A 23,646-nucleotide genomic window follows, 5' to 3' on the forward strand; every position below is an offset into this window, starting at 1 on the left:
CAAGTAATGTGAGATGTTCCATATGAGACTCAACCATCCAAATAAATTTTAGGCCATTAAGCCACTTATTTGGACACGCGAGTCTCATATTCTCTCATATTACTTGTTCAAATTGCTAGCAATTCAAGCAAGTAATTGTTGTGAATTTCAATCCTTCTTAGGCCCTCCATTTGGAAAGTGTAAGGTAGTGGTGGAAGATGTGACTTGCAGGGTTTGTAATGAAGAAAAGAATCAAGTAATTCACTTGCCCATTCCCATGCAGATGCTATTTTGCTGAACAACTCCAATCTGAGTTGAAATGGTGAGATGGAAAAATCTCTTTCTATAACAGTATCTCTTAGCCATCTTTTCCTAAAACCCCACATAGATGTAAATGGAAAGAGACTTTACTCGGCATCTTTCCCAAAACTATCTAAACAAAATCATTTAGATGCTTATCAAACCAAGAGTGCCTCACAGCCTCAGCTTACTTAACAAGAGATAGAAGCATATGGAATCTAGATTATCTCTTTACATCTATAATATGTTCTTTTAAAAAATCTTTATAGTCAGAATCATACTTATTTTTAAACATTGATGTGTTGGACCTCCCTTCTATCATAGAAGATCTTTCTTCTCTTTCCTCACCATCAGAAATACATATGCTGTCATCTTCAGAATCTGATTCATTTATAGATAAGTCATCATCTTCAACATTATCTTCAGTTTCTGATATCTCTGCAGAATCAGCTTCCAAATCTGAAAGACCTGTGTGAAAGCAACCACTGCTTGAATCAAGGCTTTTCTTTTCCAGTTTCCCTGATTCCTTGGAGTCTTTACTTGGACTGTCCAACATGGAAATGGGATTTCTATCATTTGGGTCACCATAAAGGGCCATGTGCCTGTAATAGAGTTCTAATTCCTTCTCAGCAATAGCAATGAAGTGCCTTACGGTTTCAAGTGATTGCTCATACTTGGATTTTTCCAATGCCTGAAAACCGGAGAAAACAGAATTAATCGGCTTTATCTAAGATCAACCATAAATTTTTACAGCTTAATAACAAAAGCACTTCACTAACACAAACAATTAACAAGAAAAAACTTGGGAGTAGAAAAGATAAAACTAAACCATCAACAAGAAGTGAGATAGAGCCTAATAAATAGCCAGTGAAGGAAAAATCAAGTCAACCAGAAGTTAAAAGCTTAATACTAACCTCCATCCCCAATTCACAAGTTCTTCCAATATATGGGGTGTCTTTAGAGATAATATTAAGAGTAAATCTATTTAGTAGACTGTCATACAAGTTAATGATGTGGCAGTGAAAAATTAGCCATTAAATCAGCACTTGTAAAAAATAAAACAGAACTGATTTTCACCTTTGCGTAATCCCAGTTGTATGGTAGTTGTATAGCTGACGACTCAGTATAGGGTGAAGAGATTCGATTTAATATTTACTGTAGTTTCAAATCTAGGTCTATACTGGACCTCATCTTACAGCAGGAATTGATTGGTGGCCACCACCTGATTTACTGATCCTGAAAGTTCTAATGCAAGGGAACCATTAGATCAATCATTTTGCAATGGATAATGAAATCGCGTGATAGTGAACAGATCACTCAAATGGCTTTCTCTGAAGGCCCCAGAATCAGCCAGTCCATCTTAATTAGATTTGGCAGATTTCTTATCCTTGTATATACAGATCTCTAGCATCATAATAGATTTTTGTGAGGGTCATATTACCTTATCATGAATACTGACTTCCATTGATTTAATATTTTAGATAGCTCATTTTGCATGCTACTTTCCAGTTTAGAGAGCTCATTTTGCACGTTAGTGTTCACCAACTCCACTAAGCTATTGGGCTGCAAGATTGAAAAATGGGGTCAAGAAAATGTCACGCGGTTGGGCTGTTCCACCAACTTCAGCATCAAACATCTATTGCTCGTAAGAGCTGAAATTCCATACATGTGGATGAAGATCTAAACATGCGCATTTAGCGTTAGAGGGTTGGTCACACAACTCCATGGTTAGGAAGATTCCATGTTTATCAGGATGGTGGAAGGTAAAACACTAACCAAAAGGCTCACCAACCTTGGTTCACACCAGGGACAGATCAAGAAAGTTTGCCCCAAGGGGACCAAAACTGTACAACTAATTTTGTCACTTAGGTTGTTTAAATATATGTAAACACTTCTTTTTCTTTTCTTTTTTGGTAAAGAGGGGTGGAGGAAGAGCTTCCAACATGCATGCCTTAAGGCAGCAATGACATCAATGCCTTTTCTCACACCATGTGAACGTCATCCAAAAACACGCCTTAGATGCTCCCAGAGAATGAATAAGATACAACAATGTTTTGATAAACATTCATAGCGCAGATTTTTAGCCTCTTGCCATACTTGGAAAAGCATCCATTATAAATCATCTCCAAAGGTCATGGTTTCACACGCTAAGCATCAAAAACTGTTGTGGGAACTGTAAACAGAGAAGACAACTGACTTAAGGATAGACTATATATTTTGGAGGCATAACAGGCCCTTTAAGCAACAGTATAGACATCTAAAGAGTAAATAATGTATAAGAACAAGGGAATCCGATAAAGTTAACCTCTTAATTCATGCCCAAAATTAGCTAAAAATCAGAGGCATCTTATTGTCTACCACATCCATTTGAACAAACAGCCTAGTTTGAACAGTTTGACAAATCCAAGCTCTAGAAACCTCTTTAAAAAGCTGATCCTAGAAGCAATGCCTTGAAAGGCAGCTTATATACAAGTTGCAAACCATGACAAACTGATACCAAGAAAGTACTGACAGACTGATAAAAAGAAAGTACTGACTTTATTACCAGCAGAGAGGTGTGAAGGTTACAGTGAATATACTGTTTTAAGTGACTTCACTGCTGCACACTCAATAATGTGCCATCTGAATTGTACAGCATTCCAAGGAATGCCTATGAAGTTAAAACTGCTTTGACCCCAACCTTAAGAGAAAACCATCCTTATGTAACTACACTTTGCTGGTCTTCCTAGCATCTTCCTGAAATGTTTTCCTTAATTTGCAAGTATACTATCCCTGGAAAGCTAATCCATAGTGGAGCTTGAACTTAACTGGAGAAATTCCATGAGCATTCTAGAGAACTCTTTCTTTTTTAATAAGTAAATAAAATTTATTAATATTAAATCACCAGTTGTCCCAAAAGCTTAAGCTCATAAGAAGAGGTAAATTTAATCACTTAATCAATACTTTAACACCCCCCCTCACGTGTGGGCTCAAATTTTCTTTTAATATGTGAGGCCTAACACATGAAATATTTAATTGAAAATAGGAGGTAAATTGACAGAGTCAAGGTTCGATCCCAAGACCTTTGACTCTGATACCATGTTAAATCACCAATTGTCCCAAAAACTTAAGCTCATAAGAAGATGTAAATTTAATCACTTAATCAATACTTTAACAATTAAAAAGCAAAAGGTGCAACTCAAGTATACAAGAAGTAAACAAATGAAACACTTATCTAGCAGAAGCAAAAATATTAAGAAAAACATGCAAGCTAGAAATATTTTAGTCAAAGGCAGTTGTCCAGTGATAAAGAGTCTTAAAAGATAAAATCCTTTAGATCTGCTACCGTCTATTACGGTCTTCGAAACTCCGATAATTTGTCTCCCTCCAAAGACACCACATACAGCAAGATGGAACCATACCAAAAAACCCTTTCTAGCAAGCAAAAAGATTTACCACTTGATGAGGCATAACCTATGCCAACCCTACAAGGCTGAAGATGGAATTCCATAGGGCATTAGCCATCTCACAATGAAGTAAAAGGTGCTCAACTAACTCCCCACGCTTCTTACACAAGTAATGCCAATCAACCACAATGATATGTTGTTTTCTAAGATTATCCACGGTTAGAATCTTCCCTAAGATAGCTGGACCAAGCAAAGAAAACAACTCTCAAGAGAGCCTTATTCCGCCAAATACTTCTCCCAGAGAAAGGAGTGCTCTCGTGGAGAGCAAGGATATTGTAGTATGATTTAACATAAAATAATAAAGCCCTCTCTTGGAAGGTACCCAACAAAAGTTGTCTTTGCCACCCCGTCTCAATCAGAAGGAGTACAACAAATTGCAGAACAAAGTAAAGAATTCTAGCTCCTAGTCGTGAGCTGTTCTAAGAAAGCTAATATTCCATTGATGAGAGTCACTTGAAAACTCCAAAAGATATGCCATTGAAGTATCTTTAAAACGTGCCAAACTAACCAAGTCAGAAAAAGTTGCCTTGAGGGCATGATCCCCACACGACATGTCATACTAGAATCTAATCCTAAAGCCATCATGATGTTCAAATATAGTATGACTAAAAAACTCTCCCCAACCCTTTCTGATATTCTTCCATAGCCCCACCTCATCCACCCATGAACCTCATTAGAACACCATCCACCCCACGCGCTTCCATATTCAAAGATCGGAGAACACACTTTAGGTTAGCTAACCAAATGAAATTTGAACTCATCACCAATACCATCCCGCAAAAAGTCTCATTGCAACTTTTGTACGCACTTGGCAACATTAACCGAGAGGGGAAAAAGAGACGTTAAGTAAGCAGGCAAGTTAGATAAAGTACTTTTGATCAAGGTCACACTCCCACCCTTTGACAAATATATCATCTTCCATCCTTCCAAAAGATGCTCTATCTTCTCAATAATTTCATCCCATATAGATTTGACCTTAAACAAAGCTCCCAACGAAAGGCCTAGATATTTCATTGGCAGAGAAGAGACCCTACAACCCAAAATGCTAGCCAAATCTTCCACATTGTTGACATTGCCAACGGGGACCAACCCTGATTTAACCAGATTAATCGTCAACCCTAAAACTGCTTCAAAGCATAGGAACAAACAATGCAAGAGAAGTATACAAGGAGGAGAAAATCTCACGAACATCAAAAGTATACAAGAGAAGTAACCACCCTATTGGGTTCAAAAATCTAAAAGGTTAACAAGATCTACAAGATTAGAGGAAGAGAAATTAGGAACAAAAGTTACAACCCAATCTAAAAGGGTACTCGAAGCACATTAGACTCGCGGTCCTCGAAAAGAAGCCGATTTTTTTTGTCCAAATGCTCCACATGCCACATTAGTCAAGTAGGGATGGCTTTCCATATGGCCTCTTTGGATAGTCCCCTCCCTTGCATCTTCCAACAATAAAGTAGCTCCACTACATTGTTAGGCATTAACCATGAGACTCCAAATAAGGTGAGAAGCAAATGCCATATCTCGCTAGTAAACCTGCAATGGATGAGGAGGTGGTTACGGTCTCTTCGCTCTTCTTGCAAAGACAACACCAATTAACAAGGGCAAGATCCCACTTCCTATGTTCTCCATCCAAGTGAAGAAAGCAATATGAGGAGCCTTCACCTGCCAAACACTCTTCCAAGGAAAAAGGGAAGACTCACCAGGCCGTAGTATATTATAATAGCTCTTTACTTTAAACTTATGATTACGAGCTGGAGACCACAACATTTTAATTGTTTCTCTTGGAAGGGTTTTCGAAGAATGCAAAAGATCGAGCAATGCAACAAGGGGATCAAGCTCCCAATCTTGGACCACCCTAAATAAATTTAGGCTCCAATGGACATAAGTGCCGGAATAGCCCATATAATCTGACACTAAAGCGTCTTTGTCTCGAGCTATAGACTAGAGTTATGGGAAAAGGGACTTGAAAGTCGCTTCTCTGCACCACACATCCTGCCAAAAGGTGGGAAATGTTGAGGACACAACCATTCCTGGATCCCATTGAAAAGCCTGAGAATAGATCCCCATTCACCATAGCATAAATCATTCCCACTTAAAAGGAAGACAAAAGGACCCCTATCTTAAATCATGGGAACTACTAAATAAACCCATCATAGTGCTGTTCATCAAAACAGAACAGAACACCGAAGAGAGACAATGCACTATCCAATTACATCATTTCAACCAAAATCACATCTCCTAAACATATACAATAAAAAATCCCAATTTACCTGATCACAAGCCTTTTCAATATCTAACTTACATAGCACACCTGGATCACAAGATCTAATCTTGCTATCAAGGCACTCATTGGCAAAGAGAATAGAATCTAGAATTTTCCTATCCCTGATGAAAGCATTCTAAGGGTTGGAGATTATCTTCTCCACTACCATTTTCAACCTGTTAGTTAGGACTTTTAAAACAATTTTGTTCACTCCACCCACTAAGCTTTTTTTTTTTTTTGATAAGTAAATATAATATAAAAGAGCGTAGAGGGGCGCAACCCACATACACGGGAAGTATAAAAGAGAGCGCCTAAGAGGGAGAAAAATGAAAAAGGAAATCAGAGAAGCTAATCCCTATAGGAGCTAGCCAAGCGGCCGTCTAGGAATACAAAGTAAAGAAGAAAAAATGAGTCAATTCCTCTATAGTCCTAGTGGAGTCCTCAAAGCATCTAGCATTCCTTTCATTCCAAATACACCACATAAGACACAAAGGAATCATCTTCCACACTACCGCGCTTCGAGAACGTCCTCTCGACCACCAGCAATCGAACAAGCCCCTCACCTTGCAAGGCATGACCCAAAGCAGCCCAAACTGATCAAAAATAGTATGCCAAAGGACACTTGCGATCTCGCAATGGAGAAGAAGATGATCGACCGACTCTCCATTCTTCTTGCACATACAACACCATTTCACTACCACTAGGTTCCTCTTCCGCAAGGTGTCGTGAGTCAAAATTTTGCCTAAGGCCGCAGTCCACCCGAAGAAAGCCACTCGCAAAGGTACCTTAGTACGCCAAATGCTCTTCCAAGGGAACACCTCATAGTCACATTTGGACAAGGCCTTGAAGAGAGACTTAACCTCAAAATTGCCTTTCTTAGACGAAGACCATCGAATACAATCCATAGAGCCTATGGATATCTTGTACGAGTACAACCGGTCAAAGAAAGAAGAAATCAAATCCATCTTCCAATCCTGTACTGACCGCACAAAAATGACATTCCATTCGACAACCCATTCCTCCAAATCAAGTTATCCTTCACCCAAGCTTCTTTGTGTCTGGCTATGCTGAACAAAGACGGGAAATCATGCTTCAAAGAGGAATCCCCACACCAAATATCCTGTCAAAAACGAACTTTTGAACCCTCCCCCACCTCATAACGAATACCTTTGGCAAAAAAATTCCAACCTTGACGAATGTGCTTCCATAAGCCCACACCATGGGAACCCGAAACCTCCTTAGTGCACCAACCACCCTCCTGATCTTCATATTTAGCTTTGATAACCTTATACCATAGAGCCTCACTCTCATTAGCATATCTTCAAAGCCATTTACCCAGTAGAGCTTGATTAAACTGATGCAACTTACGAATGCCAAGCCCGCCGTACCGAAGGGGACGATAGACTTGATTCCAATTTACAAGATGCAGCTTAGGCTCGTCACCCATCCCTCTCCATAAGAAGTCTCTTTGAACTTTCTCAAGTCTTTTAGTAACACTCATAGGAATCAGGAACAGAGACAAAAAGTAAGTTGGAAGATTAGAGAGCGTACTCTTAATGAGAAAGAGGAAGATAAGTATACCAACCATAACAGGGATGATAAGTATACCACCCACTAAGCTAATAAGTTGAACCTCTAATATCAATGGTCCCAGGTTTCTTTTGAATAAGAGTAATAATTGAAGTTTTTTCTAAACAAACCTCTAGGTCTTTGGAGGAGCTTAAGTCTTTTTTTTTTCTTCTCTCAGTTCACTTGGATAGCTGCTTATTTAGCTTTGTTAGTGATTAACTTTCCTGATTTTCTTGCTCTTTTTACTTCTTCTTCTTAGGCGTTCTCTTGTATACGTTCTATGTACTAGGGTTGCGTCCCTCTACGCTTTTTGGTATATACAACATTACTTCTCAAAAAAAGTCTGAAGATTTATTTAAACCTCACTGTGCTTAGAAAATAGTTGTGTTAAAGGAAAATGAATGCACAATTTAAATTTTAAATAGAAGTAAAAATATGAAAGGATCACTCGGTAATAATATCTAAAGTCAATAACAAAACATTACAGAGCAACCAACTGGATTTCTGCCAAGGCTGCATAGGCAACAAAACTCATTGCTTAAGAATTTAAAGCATTTTGAGAACCACTGAAGGGCCTTAAAAAAGTCATAATAAAACTAAATGTCATTCTATTATTAGATTCCACATGATTAATAAATCAATGCACATGTGTGGTTCAAGTAATGTATACAAAATAACTATCATACACCCATGGCAGTAGGAGAGAGTGCACTTTTGTACATAAAAGAAAGGTTCCCAAAGGCAATGAGACAACAAAAAGGATGTGAACAGTAAAGATATACAATTTAACAAAATACTAGTATATATGGCTCTCTGGATTGGAGTGGCAGAATGTGCCATTAACCCCAAATTGCTTGTAATAATAGTTGCATGACAAGTATCGTTTGATATAGCTACAGTGGAGTTTCCTGGTCACATGGATTGGAACTCAAAGGAAGACCGCTAAAAGTGTGCTACACCATATACTTGAGAAAATAAAGAAATCAAACATCCAAGAAGATTGGAAGTTGGAAAACACACCTTTTTCTTGGATAACGTATCTATAGGTGACATAACTTTTGGCTGCACATAGTCCTTTCCTCGATAAAATATTATGGTGTCATCTCCCATAATCTGAATGGGGATCCCACCACTCAATCTAGCAATTTCATGTGCATACTCATGTATTTGCCCAGGTTTACAAGGCTTACAAATGACCTTAACAGTTTCATGTTTCTTCCAATGCATATGCATATTAAGAATAACACCTCCAAATACTCCTCTTCTGCCAATCGGTACATAATTAGACCTCTTCTGACCCATTTTTTTAATATAAAACCGCTCCTCACCAGTCAGGTCATGGGGTTTTACCACAGGACCCTGAGCTTTAGGAACTTCATACCGCTTCAGTCTTTCAATCAGCAAAGCTTCCTTAATCTTGGCCTGAAGTGAAAATAATCAACCAAAGCTAACATTAATATCAATGGGAAGAATAAGGCTTTAGCAACATAAAAGAATATCGAGAATCAAGTCATATCATAAGAACTCATTTAAGTTTGATAAAACTCATTTCCTTCTTCATTTTTTTTCTATAAGTAATCAAGATATCATTAAAAGCTTAGGGCGCCATGGACATAGGAAGATCTTCTTTATCTTTCATTCCTAGTTATTGTTTCTCGCAATTTCTAAACAATTGTTTTTTTTTCTTAATCTTCAATCTCTTGCATTCACAATGAAAAGAGAAAGCATTACCTCTTCTCCTGGAATTTGCCATTTGAAAAAAAGATGGTATTATTATCATTTCCTTGAACTAATTGACCTAGTTCCCCATCGATTTCCCCTACTCTTCCTTTGTATTCTCCATTACAAGAAATAAAAAATATTAAGAACGAAGATAGTACAGATACGGGGAAGAGGATAATCTTCCACGGAAAAACCAAGAAAGAGTGGAAAGAAAGAATACAAAGACAGAAGACTTAGCATAAGCATCTAAATCCTAATACAGGATAGATTTCTCCCAAAAAAATCCATGGATGAAGTTCCTTTCTAGGCTAAGAAATCAACCTTTCTATGAACCATACCAAAAATCCATGCAAACAAACCATCTTTAGATACACACTTGACTTTAGAACTTGAGTTTAAGACTGCTCAAATGCACATCCAAACCAACAAACAAATTAAAAAGGATACAGGCGAAATGGTTAAAACTAGGGTGTCCAAGAAGCACATCTTGGATGTCTTGCTGGACAGAAGAGGACACACTAGACTATTCCAATTCAAAAAGACAATTTTTCTTGGCCGGTAATATCCTAAATCTGCACACTTTTTATCCCACTCTCCTTCAAAACTTGCCAGAGAAAAAGTTCTACTATATTTCTTCCTAGAAGCTAGGATTATCACTTTTCCCCAAAGTCATATGGTAAGGATATAACCCAAAAGCATGAACTAGTAAGAAATAAAATCAGGAAAAGAAAGGAAGAACTTGCAGAGAAATTCAAAATTAAAAACTGAATTATGTTGACACTGCAAGCATATGATTCAGGCTTCAATATAAACAACCGAGACACCTTAAATTGAGCAAAATTATTATTATAAAAACAAAAAAAAGCAAAAACATTATATCAATGATTACACTATTACCTTTTCAAGCTTGTACTTAATTCTCTCCTCAGCATTGGCAAACCTCATCTTCTTCTTCCTCGTGACGCCTAGACAACGCGGGTCCCTCTTATTGGCCGCATTTCTCTTCTGCTTTTCCCTCATCCTCTTCATCTTCAGCCTCTTCTTGGTCAGCCATTTATGCTTCGGAGGAGGATCCTCCTCATGCGTTTCAAACCTGGGATTTCCTTGTGATATCACAAGGTTCACCGAACCATGGCTCAAGTTCCTGAAAACCCACGAAGGACTTGCCTGTTTGAGTGGAAGAAAATGCCTGGTTACACTACAAATTGATTCTTGGGCTTCCAAAGTTGTCCTGGAAATGACACAAATCAGCAGGAAAGACAGACTGAACCCGCAAAGCCTAAAGCAGAATAGTGAAAACCATAATGTGTAGTAAGGGGCAAAGGGGACTATGATTCCTCCATCTCCCACCTTAATTTCCCCACAACTATTAAAGGGTTCAAATTTAATGGCGGTTGGAAGAAGAAGAAGACGAAGAAGAAGAAGGAACATAAAAACAAAAACAAAAAAAAATCTTGAAAATTGCCCAGGAAGCAAAACAGATAGATAGAGAGAGTACCTGACGAGAAACGACTTGGGAGATGAGATTCTGAGCAGGGAAGCAGCTCTACGGAGGTTTGGAAACAAGGCCTTCGCCATGCCACCACACGTACACGCGCAGAGAAAAAAACTTTATTCGATGAAACCGGTTCAGCTTGTCGTGGACCGGGCGGGTTACAAGTCCCAGCAATAATCCCACGAGCCCAGGTCCACTCAACGGGACACGCGGCGGAGAAACACTAGTTTTGACTAGAGAGATTGACTTTTAAATTTGTAGGAAAGCCAGTAGTTTTTCGGCACGTCACCAACTCTTGAGGACCCCATATTTACAACCTGAACCTCTCCTCTCTCTTTCCCTCTCTCTCTCTCACTCTCTGGGTGCCGAAGCGTAACTCTCTCTGTCTCTCTCTCTTTGAGTGTCTGTCTTCTCGTCGAACCAGGATCGTTGAGAATTTTCAGTAAGTTTTATGTTTTTATAATTTATTTTCGTGATTTAATATTTTATTCTTTTAATTAGACAATGTTTTGGTTGAGATTTAGGGTTTTTTGTTCTATTTTTTTGGCGGTTAATAAATGGTTGCTTTATTCAGAGCAAATTGGACCAATTTGTTATCATTTTTTAATCGTAGATTGTGAATGAATTCTCTGTTTGGTTGCCAACAAAAATAAAGAAACGGAAAGCAAGCTGAAAATTGAACTTTCTGAATTTCTGGGGATGAAAATTTCATATTTAAATTTTTTCCCCACCTTGTTTTTTGGGTAACTATAGGTATAGCATTAAGTTTTGATCAGGTTTTTGGTATTTTGGATTGTAGACTTTAGTTGGGTCTCGAGAAAAATTGAATTTAGGCTCTGTTTGGTGGTTCAGGATATGTTGGAAAAGGAAAGTTGAAAGAAATTTTGAATTTGGTAATTTAGTGATTAATTTGATTTTTTTTTTTTTTTTTGTCAATCGAGAATCATATCAAACAAAGAATTAAGTTTAAGGAATTTATCTGGTAAAAATTATCAGACAGTGGTAGGAATTTGAAGCACAAATTTGCATCTTTCATTTTTTGAATGTTGTACCTGAAATGGAAAAAACTGAAAGATAATTATACTCAAATAAATTGTGACAATTAATTGACTGTCTTCGTTTATGTTAAATAAGTTCTGAAGCCTGCCTTTCATTTTAGTTTATAAACCCTCTGTGCTATAAGGCATATCATGTAGCAAACTAAAAAAGGAAAGGACAAAAAGAAATTCTTAATTATGATCTTTTGGTTTCTTAGACACCACAGGAAAAGAAAATGCGAAGGAATTTCTAACCCTTGTTATGCAAGGTTTTGTTTCACAAGATATAAATCTGAAAGAGAAACCTGGTTGGTTCTGTACATTTACTGGGCCCTGTTCAGATGAGTAGGGCAATGTTTCTTTTTCTTTTCCTTTTTTTTCTTTTTCTTTTTTCTTGAAAGCATGAATGGGTGAAAATGCATGCATGAAGCCATACTTGTTTACAGGTTATTTCCTCATTCTTCCTGGCTACCTGAGAGGGAGCCAGATTCTGTCTTGGTTTGTGAAATATCACATGGATGCAGAAAAATCATAAAAAAAATTTCTTACTGCAGTGGAGTTTGGTGTTGATGACGATATTAATGGTGAGATGGTTGGAAATTCTGCTGTGGTGGAGGATCGTAGGGTTGGTGATGAAAATGGAACTGGTGGAAGTTCTGTTGAAGGGGCATTCCCACAGGATCGGGATGAGAAAATGAATCAAGATTCTTCTGGATCGGATTTAGTTCCTACTGCAATTCCTTCAGTATCAATGGTTGCATCAGATGAGCCCTATCTGGGTCAGGAGTTCGAATCTGAAGCAGCTGCACATGCATTTTATAATGCATATGCCACACGTGTAGGATTTGTCATCCGTGTAAGCAAACTTTCTCGATCGAGGCGTGACGGATCTGCTATTGGTCGGGCACTTGTTTGTAATAAGGAGGGGTATAGAATGCCTGACAAGCGTGAAAAAATTGTGAGGCAAAGGGCAGAGACAAGGGTCGGTTGCAGGGCAATGATTTTGGTGAGGAAAGTAAGTTCTGGTAAATGGGTTGTTACAAAAATTGTAAAGGAGCATTCCCATCCATTGACACCTGGAAAAGGTCGAAGGGATTGCATTTATGATCAATATCCGGTCAGTCCTCGTTCTATCTTAATTTAGAATTGGTATTCGTTATGTTCTGATTTCTATTATTTAGTCATACGTTTGATATGTAAAGAGACCAACTTTTGTCATAAGTGTCATCAGTTATTTCAAGATAAATATAATGATTTTGATAACATAGATGGAAAATTTGGGGAATCCCAAGTCATGTGACTGGATTTTCTTGAGATGTCTTGGTCTTATATGTTGAGCCAAGTTTGGTTAGTGGAATGAATAATTTTGTACTTATGAAAAAAAAAAAAAAGGGTGGCGTACTTTAAGTTATAAACTCTTCTGCCTTTTTCCTTCAAACGAATGATGGCAAAATTTAAAACGTAAAAATTCAAACTTAGCCCAAGAAGTTTACGTTATAACTTAAACTTAAAAATTCAAACATAAAAATTCAAACTTATAACTTAAACTTATACTTTAAGTTATAAGTTTTTTTTTTTTTTTTTGAACATTACTTTTTAAAGATGTTAGGCATTATAGTATCAAAGGCCTTTAAAATAATTTAGTTTAGGAATTTACACCAAGCTACAATGCCCTGAAACAAGGGATGGAATCGGGATGTTTATCTAGGGGGACCTAATATAATTCTAAAATAAAATCCCCTTGGCCCCCCTGAAGGTCTGTACCAGAGAATCCAATCACCTTCGCTGCCAGGGACAGACCTTTGTTGTGGGGGGGAGGGAGGGGTAGGGCCCTAGGTTGTTCCTACCTGAAACCATGTTTAACTCTGTTTCTTGAATAACATGCTTCAAATTGCATCCATTTAGTTTTGATCTCTGTTATTTATGTTTTCTGTGAGTATCTGGTTGGTTTACTGGAGGACTCATCTTATATCAGTGTATAAATGTTTTTTTTTTTTGTTTTTTTTTATTTTTTTAAAAAAGTGGTTTAGATCAAGACTTGGGTGCATTATCTATTCCAAAGTGTTTTCTCTCTCACAGAAGATTTAACAAAGTCTGGGTAGGGTGGATTAGAAAGATATCTTACATTATCGGTATGCTGCCTAGAATCTTAATACAAAGAGATTTCCTGTGGGGAGGAATGGGAGATGAACAAAAATTGCATCTTATTAATTGGAACCATATATGCCGTCCCCTACGGGCCGGCGGTCTTGGCATTCGGAATGTACATAAGTTTAATCAAGCTCTCTTGGGGAAATGGTTATGGAGATATGCGACAGAGAGTGAGGCTCTTCGGTACAAGATAATTAAAGCCAAGTATGAAGACCAGGATGGTGGGTGGTGTTCGAAGGCGGTGTCGGGTTCTTATGGTGTGGGTTTGTGGAAGCCTATTAGAAGAGGTTGGGATACTTTTGCAAAAGGCGTGAGGTTTGAGGTGGGGATGGGATCGAAAGTTCGCTTCTGGCATGATATTTGGTGTGACGATCAACCGTTGAAGCTTGCTTTCCCTTCCTTGTTTAGTATTGCGAGGTACAAAGAAGCGTGGGTGAAGGATAATTTTAGTTGGAGGAATAGGATGGTTGAGTGGAATATCATTTTTGTGCGTTCCGCCCAGGATTGGGAATTGGATATGGTCTCATCTTTCTTTGAATTGCTATACTCTTGTAAGGTTTCTTATGGTAATGTGGAGCGTATTCGATGGTCCTCGTCTAAAAAGGGTACGTTTGAGGTGAAGTCGTTCTATAAGGCCTTGTCCATTCTAGATTGTGAGGTGTTTCCATGGAAGAGTATTTGGCGCTCTAAAGTGCCTTCGCGAGTGACATTTTTTGGGTGGACTGCGGCTCTCGGCAAAATTCTGACACATGACAATTTGCGAAAGAAGAGTATTGTGGTAGTGGAATGGTGTTGTATGTTTAAGAAGAATAGGGAGTCCGTAGATCATTTGTTGATTCATTGTGAAGTGGCTACTCGGTTATGGAACTATGTTTTTTCTTTGTTCGGTATTGAGTGGGTCATGCCGCAAAGTTTTTTTGACTTGCTTTCTTGCTGGAATCAAGTGGGGGGTAGGGATATCTCTAAAGTCATTTGGAGGATGGTTCCTTTGTGCATCACATGGTGTATTTGGCGGGAAAGGAATGCCCGAACATTTGAGGATAAGGAGTGTTTGGTGGATGGGATGAGGAAGAATATGATCTTTATGCTACTCTTGTGGGCGTTGGCTCATCATTGTAGTGTTGTCCCGACTATAGATGAGTTCTTGAATATGTGCTCTCTGTATATTCCGTAGGGGTTTCTATTTGTATATATTTTCACATTAGGGTTGCGCCTCTCTGCGCTTTTTCAATAATATTCACATTAATTTTTTTGTAAGTAAAAAGATGTATTAAATAGCGCAGAGGGATGCAACCCTAGGACACAGGGAGCATACAAGAGAGCGACTAAGAGGAAGAAAAAGAAGAAGAGAACATAAAAAGAAAGTCATGGAAGCTAATCACTAGGGGCGCTAGCCAACCAGCAGTCCAAGTGAAAAGAGTGTACAAGAAAAAGTGGACAAGGTTCTCTATGTTCCTAGATGAGTTCTCGAAACATCCATTCACATTAATTATCAAAAAAAAAAAAAAGAAAAAAAAAAAGGCTATTATTTCAGCCCATATTTCCTTATGATTCTAAAATATGATTGTTCTTACTCCATGCACTGCTTTGATTGTCGTTGTTATGGCTATTCTAGGAAGGAATTTGTTTAGCATGACATGAAGAAATACATCTAATTGAGCAAAGACAAAGGAAGAAATACATCTGAACTAGGAAATCTTTTCAGAGGAAGAAACTGGAATTTTAACAAATTTGAAGTATATAAATATTCAAAAGAACCATTGATGAAAGGCAGGGGAATTCCAATTGTGATCCTCTCAGTTATCATTTATTATCCAAAAAAAAAAAAAATTGATCCTCTCAATTATCATTGCCTCTCTTGGTTAAGAACTCCATCTTTGCCTTCCCTTGTAGAAACAGTAGATAGAAGCAACCATTCCAGAAGGAAGATTAGCAATTTTAACATGATAGATTATGGCTTCAAGAACTCATGCACTGGACCTATTACTTGAGTCTAGTGCTAGGGCTTGAACTACGCATGTTTCCACTAGGTGCAAGTAGGACTCTCTTGCACCGGCTAATATTGGAGAGCACATACCACTATTATTTCTTTTGCAATCAATCAGTTCCTAATTTCAAATGTCGTGACAACATGGTGGTTGTCTTATGGTTTTCAAGGATCTCCTAGTTATCTATTGGTGTGTAAGTTGAAAGCTTTGAAGTTGGATTTTAAAGAAAGGGAATGAGGTGTTTGGTAATGTAGGGAGGAAAAAGAAAGATCTTATGATGGTATCCGGGAGTTGGATTCTATGGCACTTTAACTAAGGTTGATAGGTTAAGGAATTCAATGAAATTGAAGAGATTCATCCTTCTTGAGGAAGTGAGTTAGAGGTAGAAGTCAAGGGCCTTGTGGTTGAGAGAGGGAATAAAAACACTAAATTTTTCCATTGGGTGGCTAATTCCCATAGAAGAAATAACTCGGTGGATGGATATAGATGAGAGATTGGTTGGAAGGGTTTGAGGAGAATGAGGCGTGGGAGGTGGTAAGGGATTTGAATGGTGAAAAGGCTTTGCGTTCTGATGGTTTCTCTATGGTGCTTTTCCAAAAGTGCTGGAAGGTTTTAAAAGAGGACATTTTTGCAGTTTTTGAGGAGTTTCATAGTCAACAAAAGTTTGAGAAGAGTTTTAATGCAACTTTTGTATCCCTTATCCCAAAAAAAGGTCGGTGTTGTAGACATTAGGTTAGTGGGTGGAGTATGTAAAATTATCTCCAAGGTTTTGGCAAACATGCTAAAATTGGTTCTGGGAAAGGTTATTTACAATTCTCAGAATGCTTTCATCAAAGGTAGACAAATTCTGGATTCAGTTCTGGTGGCTAATGAATATTTGGATAATCGGATTAGATGTGGGAGTCCTGGAGTGTTGTGTAAATTGGACTTGAAGAAGTCCTCTTATCATGTTCATTGGGAGTTCTTGATATATTTATTGAAGAAATGTGGATTTGGGGAGAAATTGAGGGATTGGATAGCGCATTATATTTCTACGATGCGGTTTTCCATTCTTATAAATGGTTCTCCATTTGGTCTCTTTACTGGGCAACTTTTGGAACAAAGGGGAGCATTATATTTCTACGGTCCGGTTTTCCATTCTTGTTAATGGTTCTCCGTTTGGGTTCTTTAGTAGTTCTCATGGATGACAGGGGGATCTATTATCGCCATTATTGTTTGTGGTTGTTAAGGAGGCGCAAAGTAGGATGATGACTGCTACAATGCATAAGGGACTTTTGTTTGGGTTTTCGGTGGAGTCGAGGAATAATGAAGAGTTGTTAATGTCCCATTTATTGTTTGTAGATGAGACTTTGATATTTTGTGAGGCAAACTTTGAACAACTCCAACTTTTGTTTGGCCTGTCTTCTTGGCTGTAGAGTTTCTTCTTGATGAAGTACTTGGGTTTGCCATTGGGTGCTTATTACAAGGCTACATCTATTGGGAACAGCATAATTTAAAAAATGGACCATCGGTTGGTTGAAAAAGGCTTTATTTATCTAAGGGAGGTAGATTGACTTTGATAAAAAGCACACTTTCCAATTTGCCTACTTACTATTTGTCTCTTTTCCCTATTCCAGTGGGAGTAATTAATAGGCTTGAAAGGCTTTGGACAGACTTTTTTCGTAATGAGTTTAAGGTCCATTTAGTAAACTGGTCAAGAATTTGTACTCCGTTCGAATTAGGTGGTTTAAGGTTAGAAACCTGATTTAGTTTAATCGAGCCCTACTGAGTAATTGGGTATGGCATTATATTACGAAAAGGAAGGCTTCGTGGAGATTGGTGATAGAAAATTATGATAGTCTAAGGAGAGGATGGTGTTCTACGGAGGTAACATGGTCATTTGGGGTGAGAGTGGAAATATATAAGAAGGGAGTGAGAAACTTTCCAAAGTTTGTTAGATATGTGGTGAGTGGTGGGTCAAAGGTCAGTTTTTAGCGTGGTGTGTGGTGTAGAAAACAACCATTGAAGATAACTTATCCAAATTTAGTATTGCACATTGTAAGGACTCGTGAATGGTGGATCATATGCAGTTTCAGAAAGCATTCAATGGAATATAATTTTTACCAAACACGTATCGGATTGGGCGGTGGATTTAGTCTCCTCTATCTTTGAGGTATTGTATTCTCTCAAAGTAAGGCGGAGAGGTGGATATAGATTGGCTCCTTTATGTTTAATGTGATGCATGTGGAGAGACCTTTGAAGAAAGAGAGACTTCGGAAGTAGAGCTGAAAAATAATATTCAACTCCCTTTTCACTTGGATAGCCGCACGTGATAGTTTGCTTTTCTCCATTTTTTCTGATTTTTTGAACTGTTCTTCTTTTTCTCCTGATTAGGGAGATATCTCTTGTAGACTTTCTATGTACTAAGGTTGGGCCCCTTTGCACTTGTTTAATGATATTAAATTATTTATCAACAAAGAAATTTCCTGATAACTAACCTAAATAGAAACCTGAAAATTTATTACATTGTCTACTAGGAGTTTGAGAACTGCATTCTTTTCTATTAGAAGGGAAATACCCCTTGTCGCCATTGTGTTTTGTTGTTTCTGCCCCACTAGTTGAAAATGGATGGCCTAACTTCAATTGGTACAGATGGCGCTTAGCTAAGTTGAGTTGAGATGATTTGAGTTGTTTTTGCTATTAGCATGTGTTGAGTTGGTAGTTGGATTGTTTTTGAAAAGATTATGGGATGTGATATTCACCAAGATCATAGGTGCTGATCGATAGTTGGTGTGTTACTTAATGTTGGGGGAATAATTGGATGAAACTTAGTGTGAAGATTTTGTAAGATTCACTAGATGAGAGATGCAGGAAAGGTAGCGATTCCGTGCTAGCGTTGCAATAAGACAGCCTATGGTCCATGTTGGCAATTTCTATGGGAATTACTTTTCCAGTTGTGGTGGTTCAAGTGAGAGGATGTGGAAATTGGTTCATTAAATGATCAGGAGAAACGAAAATCGATAATTAGGTTTTCCAAAGATAGATGATTGAGGCACTCACATGTTATGCTCGCCTTATTTTTCTAATTTGCTCTTGTTGGAAGACAAATAATGATCACTGCACTGATAGAGTCTGGAAATTTATTGGAGAAGAATAAAATAATCTCTCATTAACAGGACATTTTTTCTACAAGATTGGAATGACTGTGTTCAGACTTGAAGAATGATTGGGTTAAGTCAATTTCATCTTGGTGGAGGCATTCCTTATGATGATAAGAACTTCCTGACAGTGAAACATGTTAATTACCATTGAATTGCATTTGGATTGATGAAAATTATCCTTTTGATTTTGTATAGCATCAGTAAGACAATTTTAGAAGATGGGAGTAGGCCTTCATTCATTCATGTCTTGAATTCCTACAATGTATGATGTGTTTAATTTATTTTTTTATTATTCTTTTATTCTTATACTTTACATTTTTTAAGGTTTTGGTTGATATTGCTTTCAAGTTAATAGCACAATTAGAAACCTTTTGATAGTATAAGAGGCCCGAGACTAGGAGATCCTTTGCTGCTTTTTGCTCATTCTGGTGATGGAAATTCTTTGTTGAATGTTAGTTAAAGCAGTGGAGGGTGGATTTATTTCAGGCTTTAAAGTCGGGGGAGAGTGCCTAGGAGGAGTTCAAGATCTCCCGCTTATCGTTTGCTAATGACACTATCCTATTTTGTGCTGCTGATATTGAGCAGCTTAAGTATATTAGATGTATTCTCTTGTGCTTTGAGATTGTGTCTGGTTAGAAAGTTAATATGAGGAAGAGTGAGTTTGTTTCAGTTCGAGGTTGTTGAGGTTGTCAGGGTTGAGGATTTGGCTATAGTTTTTTTTTTGTGGGGGGGGGGGGCTGTATTATATGGCTGAAAGTGGGTTCCCTGCTTTGTCTTACTTGGGAATGCCTTTGGGTTCCACTTTTAAGGTGCATGTGGTATAGAATTCTGTTAATGACCAATTAGTGAAAAGATATGCTGCTTTGGTTTTTTTTTTTTTTTATGTGCGTTGTACTTTTGATCCATTTGGTCTTATTTTAAGTTTTGTTATGTTTTTGGGATTTTATTTATGGGTTTTCTTAGTTATTTAGTTTAGGCTTAGTAGTCAAAGCCTATAGTCTATAGAGTTCAAGGTTTTGTTTGTTAATGTGTTTTGGGAGATTTTTTTTGTTTTTTGTTTGGAAAGATGTTCTGATGTGACATTAAAGTGAAAACTGTTTTTTGTGTTTTTATGAGTAATGCTAGATATTATATTTTTATCCTACAATTGTCCAACAATGTTAATGTGGCACTCTAAATCAATCATTTAATCCTTTTTTAATTTAACAAAGATTAATCCAAAGGTTAGTTGGGAGTGTCATGTCAGCCTAGTTGGATAGAATTATAGTATCTATTATTTCTCTTTTAAGAGAGTTTTGTGTTTGAGCTGTTAATGTTCTTGTTTTGAGAAGAAAAAACAAAAGAGAGAATACAAGAATTTTAATAGACAGAGCCCGTGTCTTTTCAGGAGTCCAAGTTTTATTAGGTTTAGTTTCTAAAACTTATTAGAATCAAATTTAGTTTTCTGTAAATATTGATGCGATTTTTTCAATTAAAGATATGATAAGTTTTATGAGAATTTTGCAATAATTATACTCTTAAAGTTTGTGTAATGCAAAACTCCACCCTAGTTGTAATTCTTAGGAAATGTTCACTCTGTTATAGTAATCACAGAACTGTTCAGGGTACTAGTAATGATAGTACAATATCAGGGTACTGTTCATTGTGCTATAAAAATGTTTCTGCTGCTTTCTTATGTTTATAGAAAGCAGCAAGAACGTTTTTATAATATTGCGTATGGCACCCTGATACCATATCAGTATGATAAGACCCTGTCAATAATACCATTATTACTGTGTCAATGTGATTACTTTTCTGGATTTTGTGATCGTTTGTGAGCCTTTTTAGGATGAGTGATTTAGGGTTGTGTTTTAATGATTTTAAGGCTTGAAAGCAAACAAAATTCCTATAAATAAAAAAGAAAAAAGAAAATCTAGACATTACACTGAACTTTCCTCAGCATCACACCCAGAGTTTTCTTAATATCATACCTCGGAGAAGGAATGCACGAACTTTTGAGGATAAGGAGTGTTCGGTGGATGGGGTGAGGAAGAATATGATCTCTATGCTATACTTGTGGGCGTTGGCTCACCACCGTATTGATATCCCGACTAGAGAAGAGTTCTTGAATATGTGCTCTTTGTATATTCTGTAAGGGTTTTCTATATATTTGCACTAGGGTTGCGCCCCTCTGCATTTTTTCAATAATATTCACATTAATTATCAAAAAAAAAAGGTGTATCATAGGGAGGTCGGATTTTTTGTTATTTGCTTTAAAGGATCTTTATATGGTTATTGGTTGAACTTACAAGTACAGCAGAGTGGGATTTGCATTGGAAACCTTAGTATTAATGCATAGGGCAGTACAAGCCTTGGGGATTCATTTCAAAGTCCAATTATATTCAATAAATTTTTCTTTGAATTTCTGAATTGTCATCTGTGGCACTTATGTTAGTATCCTGTTTGTGCTTATAGGCTTTAAGGTTTTATAAATCAGAATTTTCCAGGATAACATGTTTAATGGAGATTGAATAAAAGGTTGTGTGGCATCTTAAGGTAGTTATTGCAGTTACTGAGAAGACTTATAAGGGGACAAGAATAAAATCAAATGTTCTTCTTTATTACAGTTTTCTTATATAAACATGTTAAATCAATGCGTTATTATGGACATTTTTCATGTTGATGATAACATGCATTACTGATTAGTTATCTTACAGCAATTTGTGATATTTGTTGGTATTTCAACTTTTGAAGACACAAATCCATGCCTCAGATGGAGTTGTTGCCCCAATTGGAGATCATGCATTAAAAAGTTAAAAGTCACATACCAAAAAAAAAAACACTTGCTGAATCATTAATACATAATACTCGTTTTGAATGAAATGAACACTATGGATTGTATGGATGCTATTTTTCCTTGTCCTGTCCAAGCACGTCTTCATCGTCTTTCTCCTTGAAGTCGCCAGATTTTAGTTTATCATAACTAACCTTTGTTGTATTTTGCTTTGACAGAATGAACATGATAAGATTCGGGAACTATCCCAGCAACTGGCCATAGAGAAAAAGCGAGCTGCAACCTATAAAAGGCATCTGGAAATGATATTCGACCACATTGAGGAGCACAATGAGAGCCTATCAAAGAAGATCCAATACATAGTAGACAGTGTAAAGGAGATAGAGATGAAAGAGCAGAAACCCCAAAGATAGTTGAAGCAAAATTAAGAATTTCTTTTCGTTTTGAAGGAAACAAACATGGAGTAATAGTTGTGGAGGTTGCTGCTGGATGAAGCACGTGTCGTCTTGATTTTAATGTTTGCTTCAAGAATTATGTGCTTCCTTCCAGTTTTTAGGTATCTAATTAGCTTGTAGCTTGGAATGTTTGGCTCAAAGGCATTCATTGGATAAATTGTATAAATATGATCTTTGCTCGGAACAAATAATTGGAAGGAGAATTTAGGGGAGTCTGTGTACAGGGCGTTGTGAAGGTGTAGCTAACAATACAATTGACTCATTGGGGGCATCAGGGTGTCCTTACCAAGTTGACTTGTTCCATTGTGTTTCATCTAGAATTTGATATGTTGTGTATAGAATTCAAATGATTGTAATATCTTAGTTTGTATTTCCATTGGTTTTCCTTCTTTGGGTCTTTTGGGGAGGAGAGTTTTTCTTTTTATTTATTTATTTATTTTTGTATATTTATTTATAGAATGAAAATTTGAATAAAGCGTCAATGATTGCAGCGGCGGTTTTGTTTGTTTGCTTTTTTAATGCTAGCATTGTCCATTCCCTTTTTGTTTTTTTTTAACATGTCCACATAAGAGAGGGAGGGGGGATTTCATTTTTTAACGTGTGAAACACAACAAAATTAGTGAATTTCTTGGCAATCATGTGCTCCTCCAAACTTTATATAATTGACCTAACTGAAGCAAAGGCCTATGCACATGGAAAGATGCAGAATTTAAGAGAGGTTTGGATATTGATAATATTTGGGGGTAAGCTTCACTTTAGACCCTTTAATTACTATGTGATTTGACAAGCTTCTTCAAACTTTAAAACCTCTTAATTTGAACGCTTCAACTTTCAATTGCAGTTAATTTGAACCTTTCGTCAGATTTTAAACGTTAAAAGTGAGATGATGTTTATATCCCTGACTTTTTTATAAAATTTCAAATTTAATCTCAATTCCAAATTATAATTTTTTTTTTTAGTGAATTTCTTGGCAATCATGTGCTCCTCCAAACTTTATATAATTGACCTAACTGAAGCAAAGGCCTATGCACATGGAAGGATGCAGAATTTAAGAGAGGTTTGGATATTGATAATATTTGGGGGTAAGCTTCACTTTAGACCCTTTAATTACTATGTGATTTGACAAGCTTCTTCAAACTTTAAAACCTCTTAATTTGAACGCTTCAACTTTCAATTGCAGTTAATTTGAACCTTTCGTCAGATTTTAAACGTTAAAAGTGAGATGATGTTTATATCCCTGACTTTTTTATAAAATTTCAAATTTAATCTCAATTCCAAATTATAATTTTTTTTTTTAAAAAAAAAAAAACCAAAATTTGGGGTAT

General features: G+C 37.0%; 2 protein-coding genes across 2 annotated transcripts; one reads left to right on the forward strand and one right to left on the reverse strand.

Moving 5' to 3' along the window:
- Positions 1–289: 289 nt before the first annotated feature.
- LOC132188824 (uncharacterized CRM domain-containing protein At3g25440, chloroplastic) lies at positions 290–10,883 on the reverse strand. The gene is made up of 4 exons (XM_059603385.1): positions 10,781–10,883; positions 10,180–10,513; positions 8,581–8,982; positions 290–970 (listed from the first exon to the last, which is right to left on the reverse strand). The coding sequence occupies exons 1-4, from the start codon at positions 10,858–10,860 to the stop codon at positions 503–505; spliced, it is 1,284 nt and encodes a 427-aa protein (XP_059459368.1). The 5' UTR covers positions 10,861–10,883; the 3' UTR covers positions 290–502.
- Positions 10,884–11,108: 225 nt separating this feature from the next.
- On the forward strand, positions 11,109–22,706 carry LOC132168218 (protein FAR1-RELATED SEQUENCE 7-like). Its single transcript, XM_059579340.1, has 3 exons — positions 11,109–11,219; positions 12,369–12,931; positions 22,085–22,706. Coding segments are annotated over exons 1-3 (759 nt in total). The 5' UTR covers positions 11,109–11,218; the 3' UTR covers positions 22,280–22,706.
- The last annotated feature ends 940 nt before the right edge of the window (positions 22,707–23,646 follow it).

Source organism: Corylus avellana, chromosome ca1 (genome assembly GCF_901000735.1).
Source record: "Corylus avellana chromosome ca1, CavTom2PMs-1.0".
Lineage (NCBI taxonomy): Eukaryota > Viridiplantae > Streptophyta > Magnoliopsida > Fagales > Betulaceae > Corylus > Corylus avellana.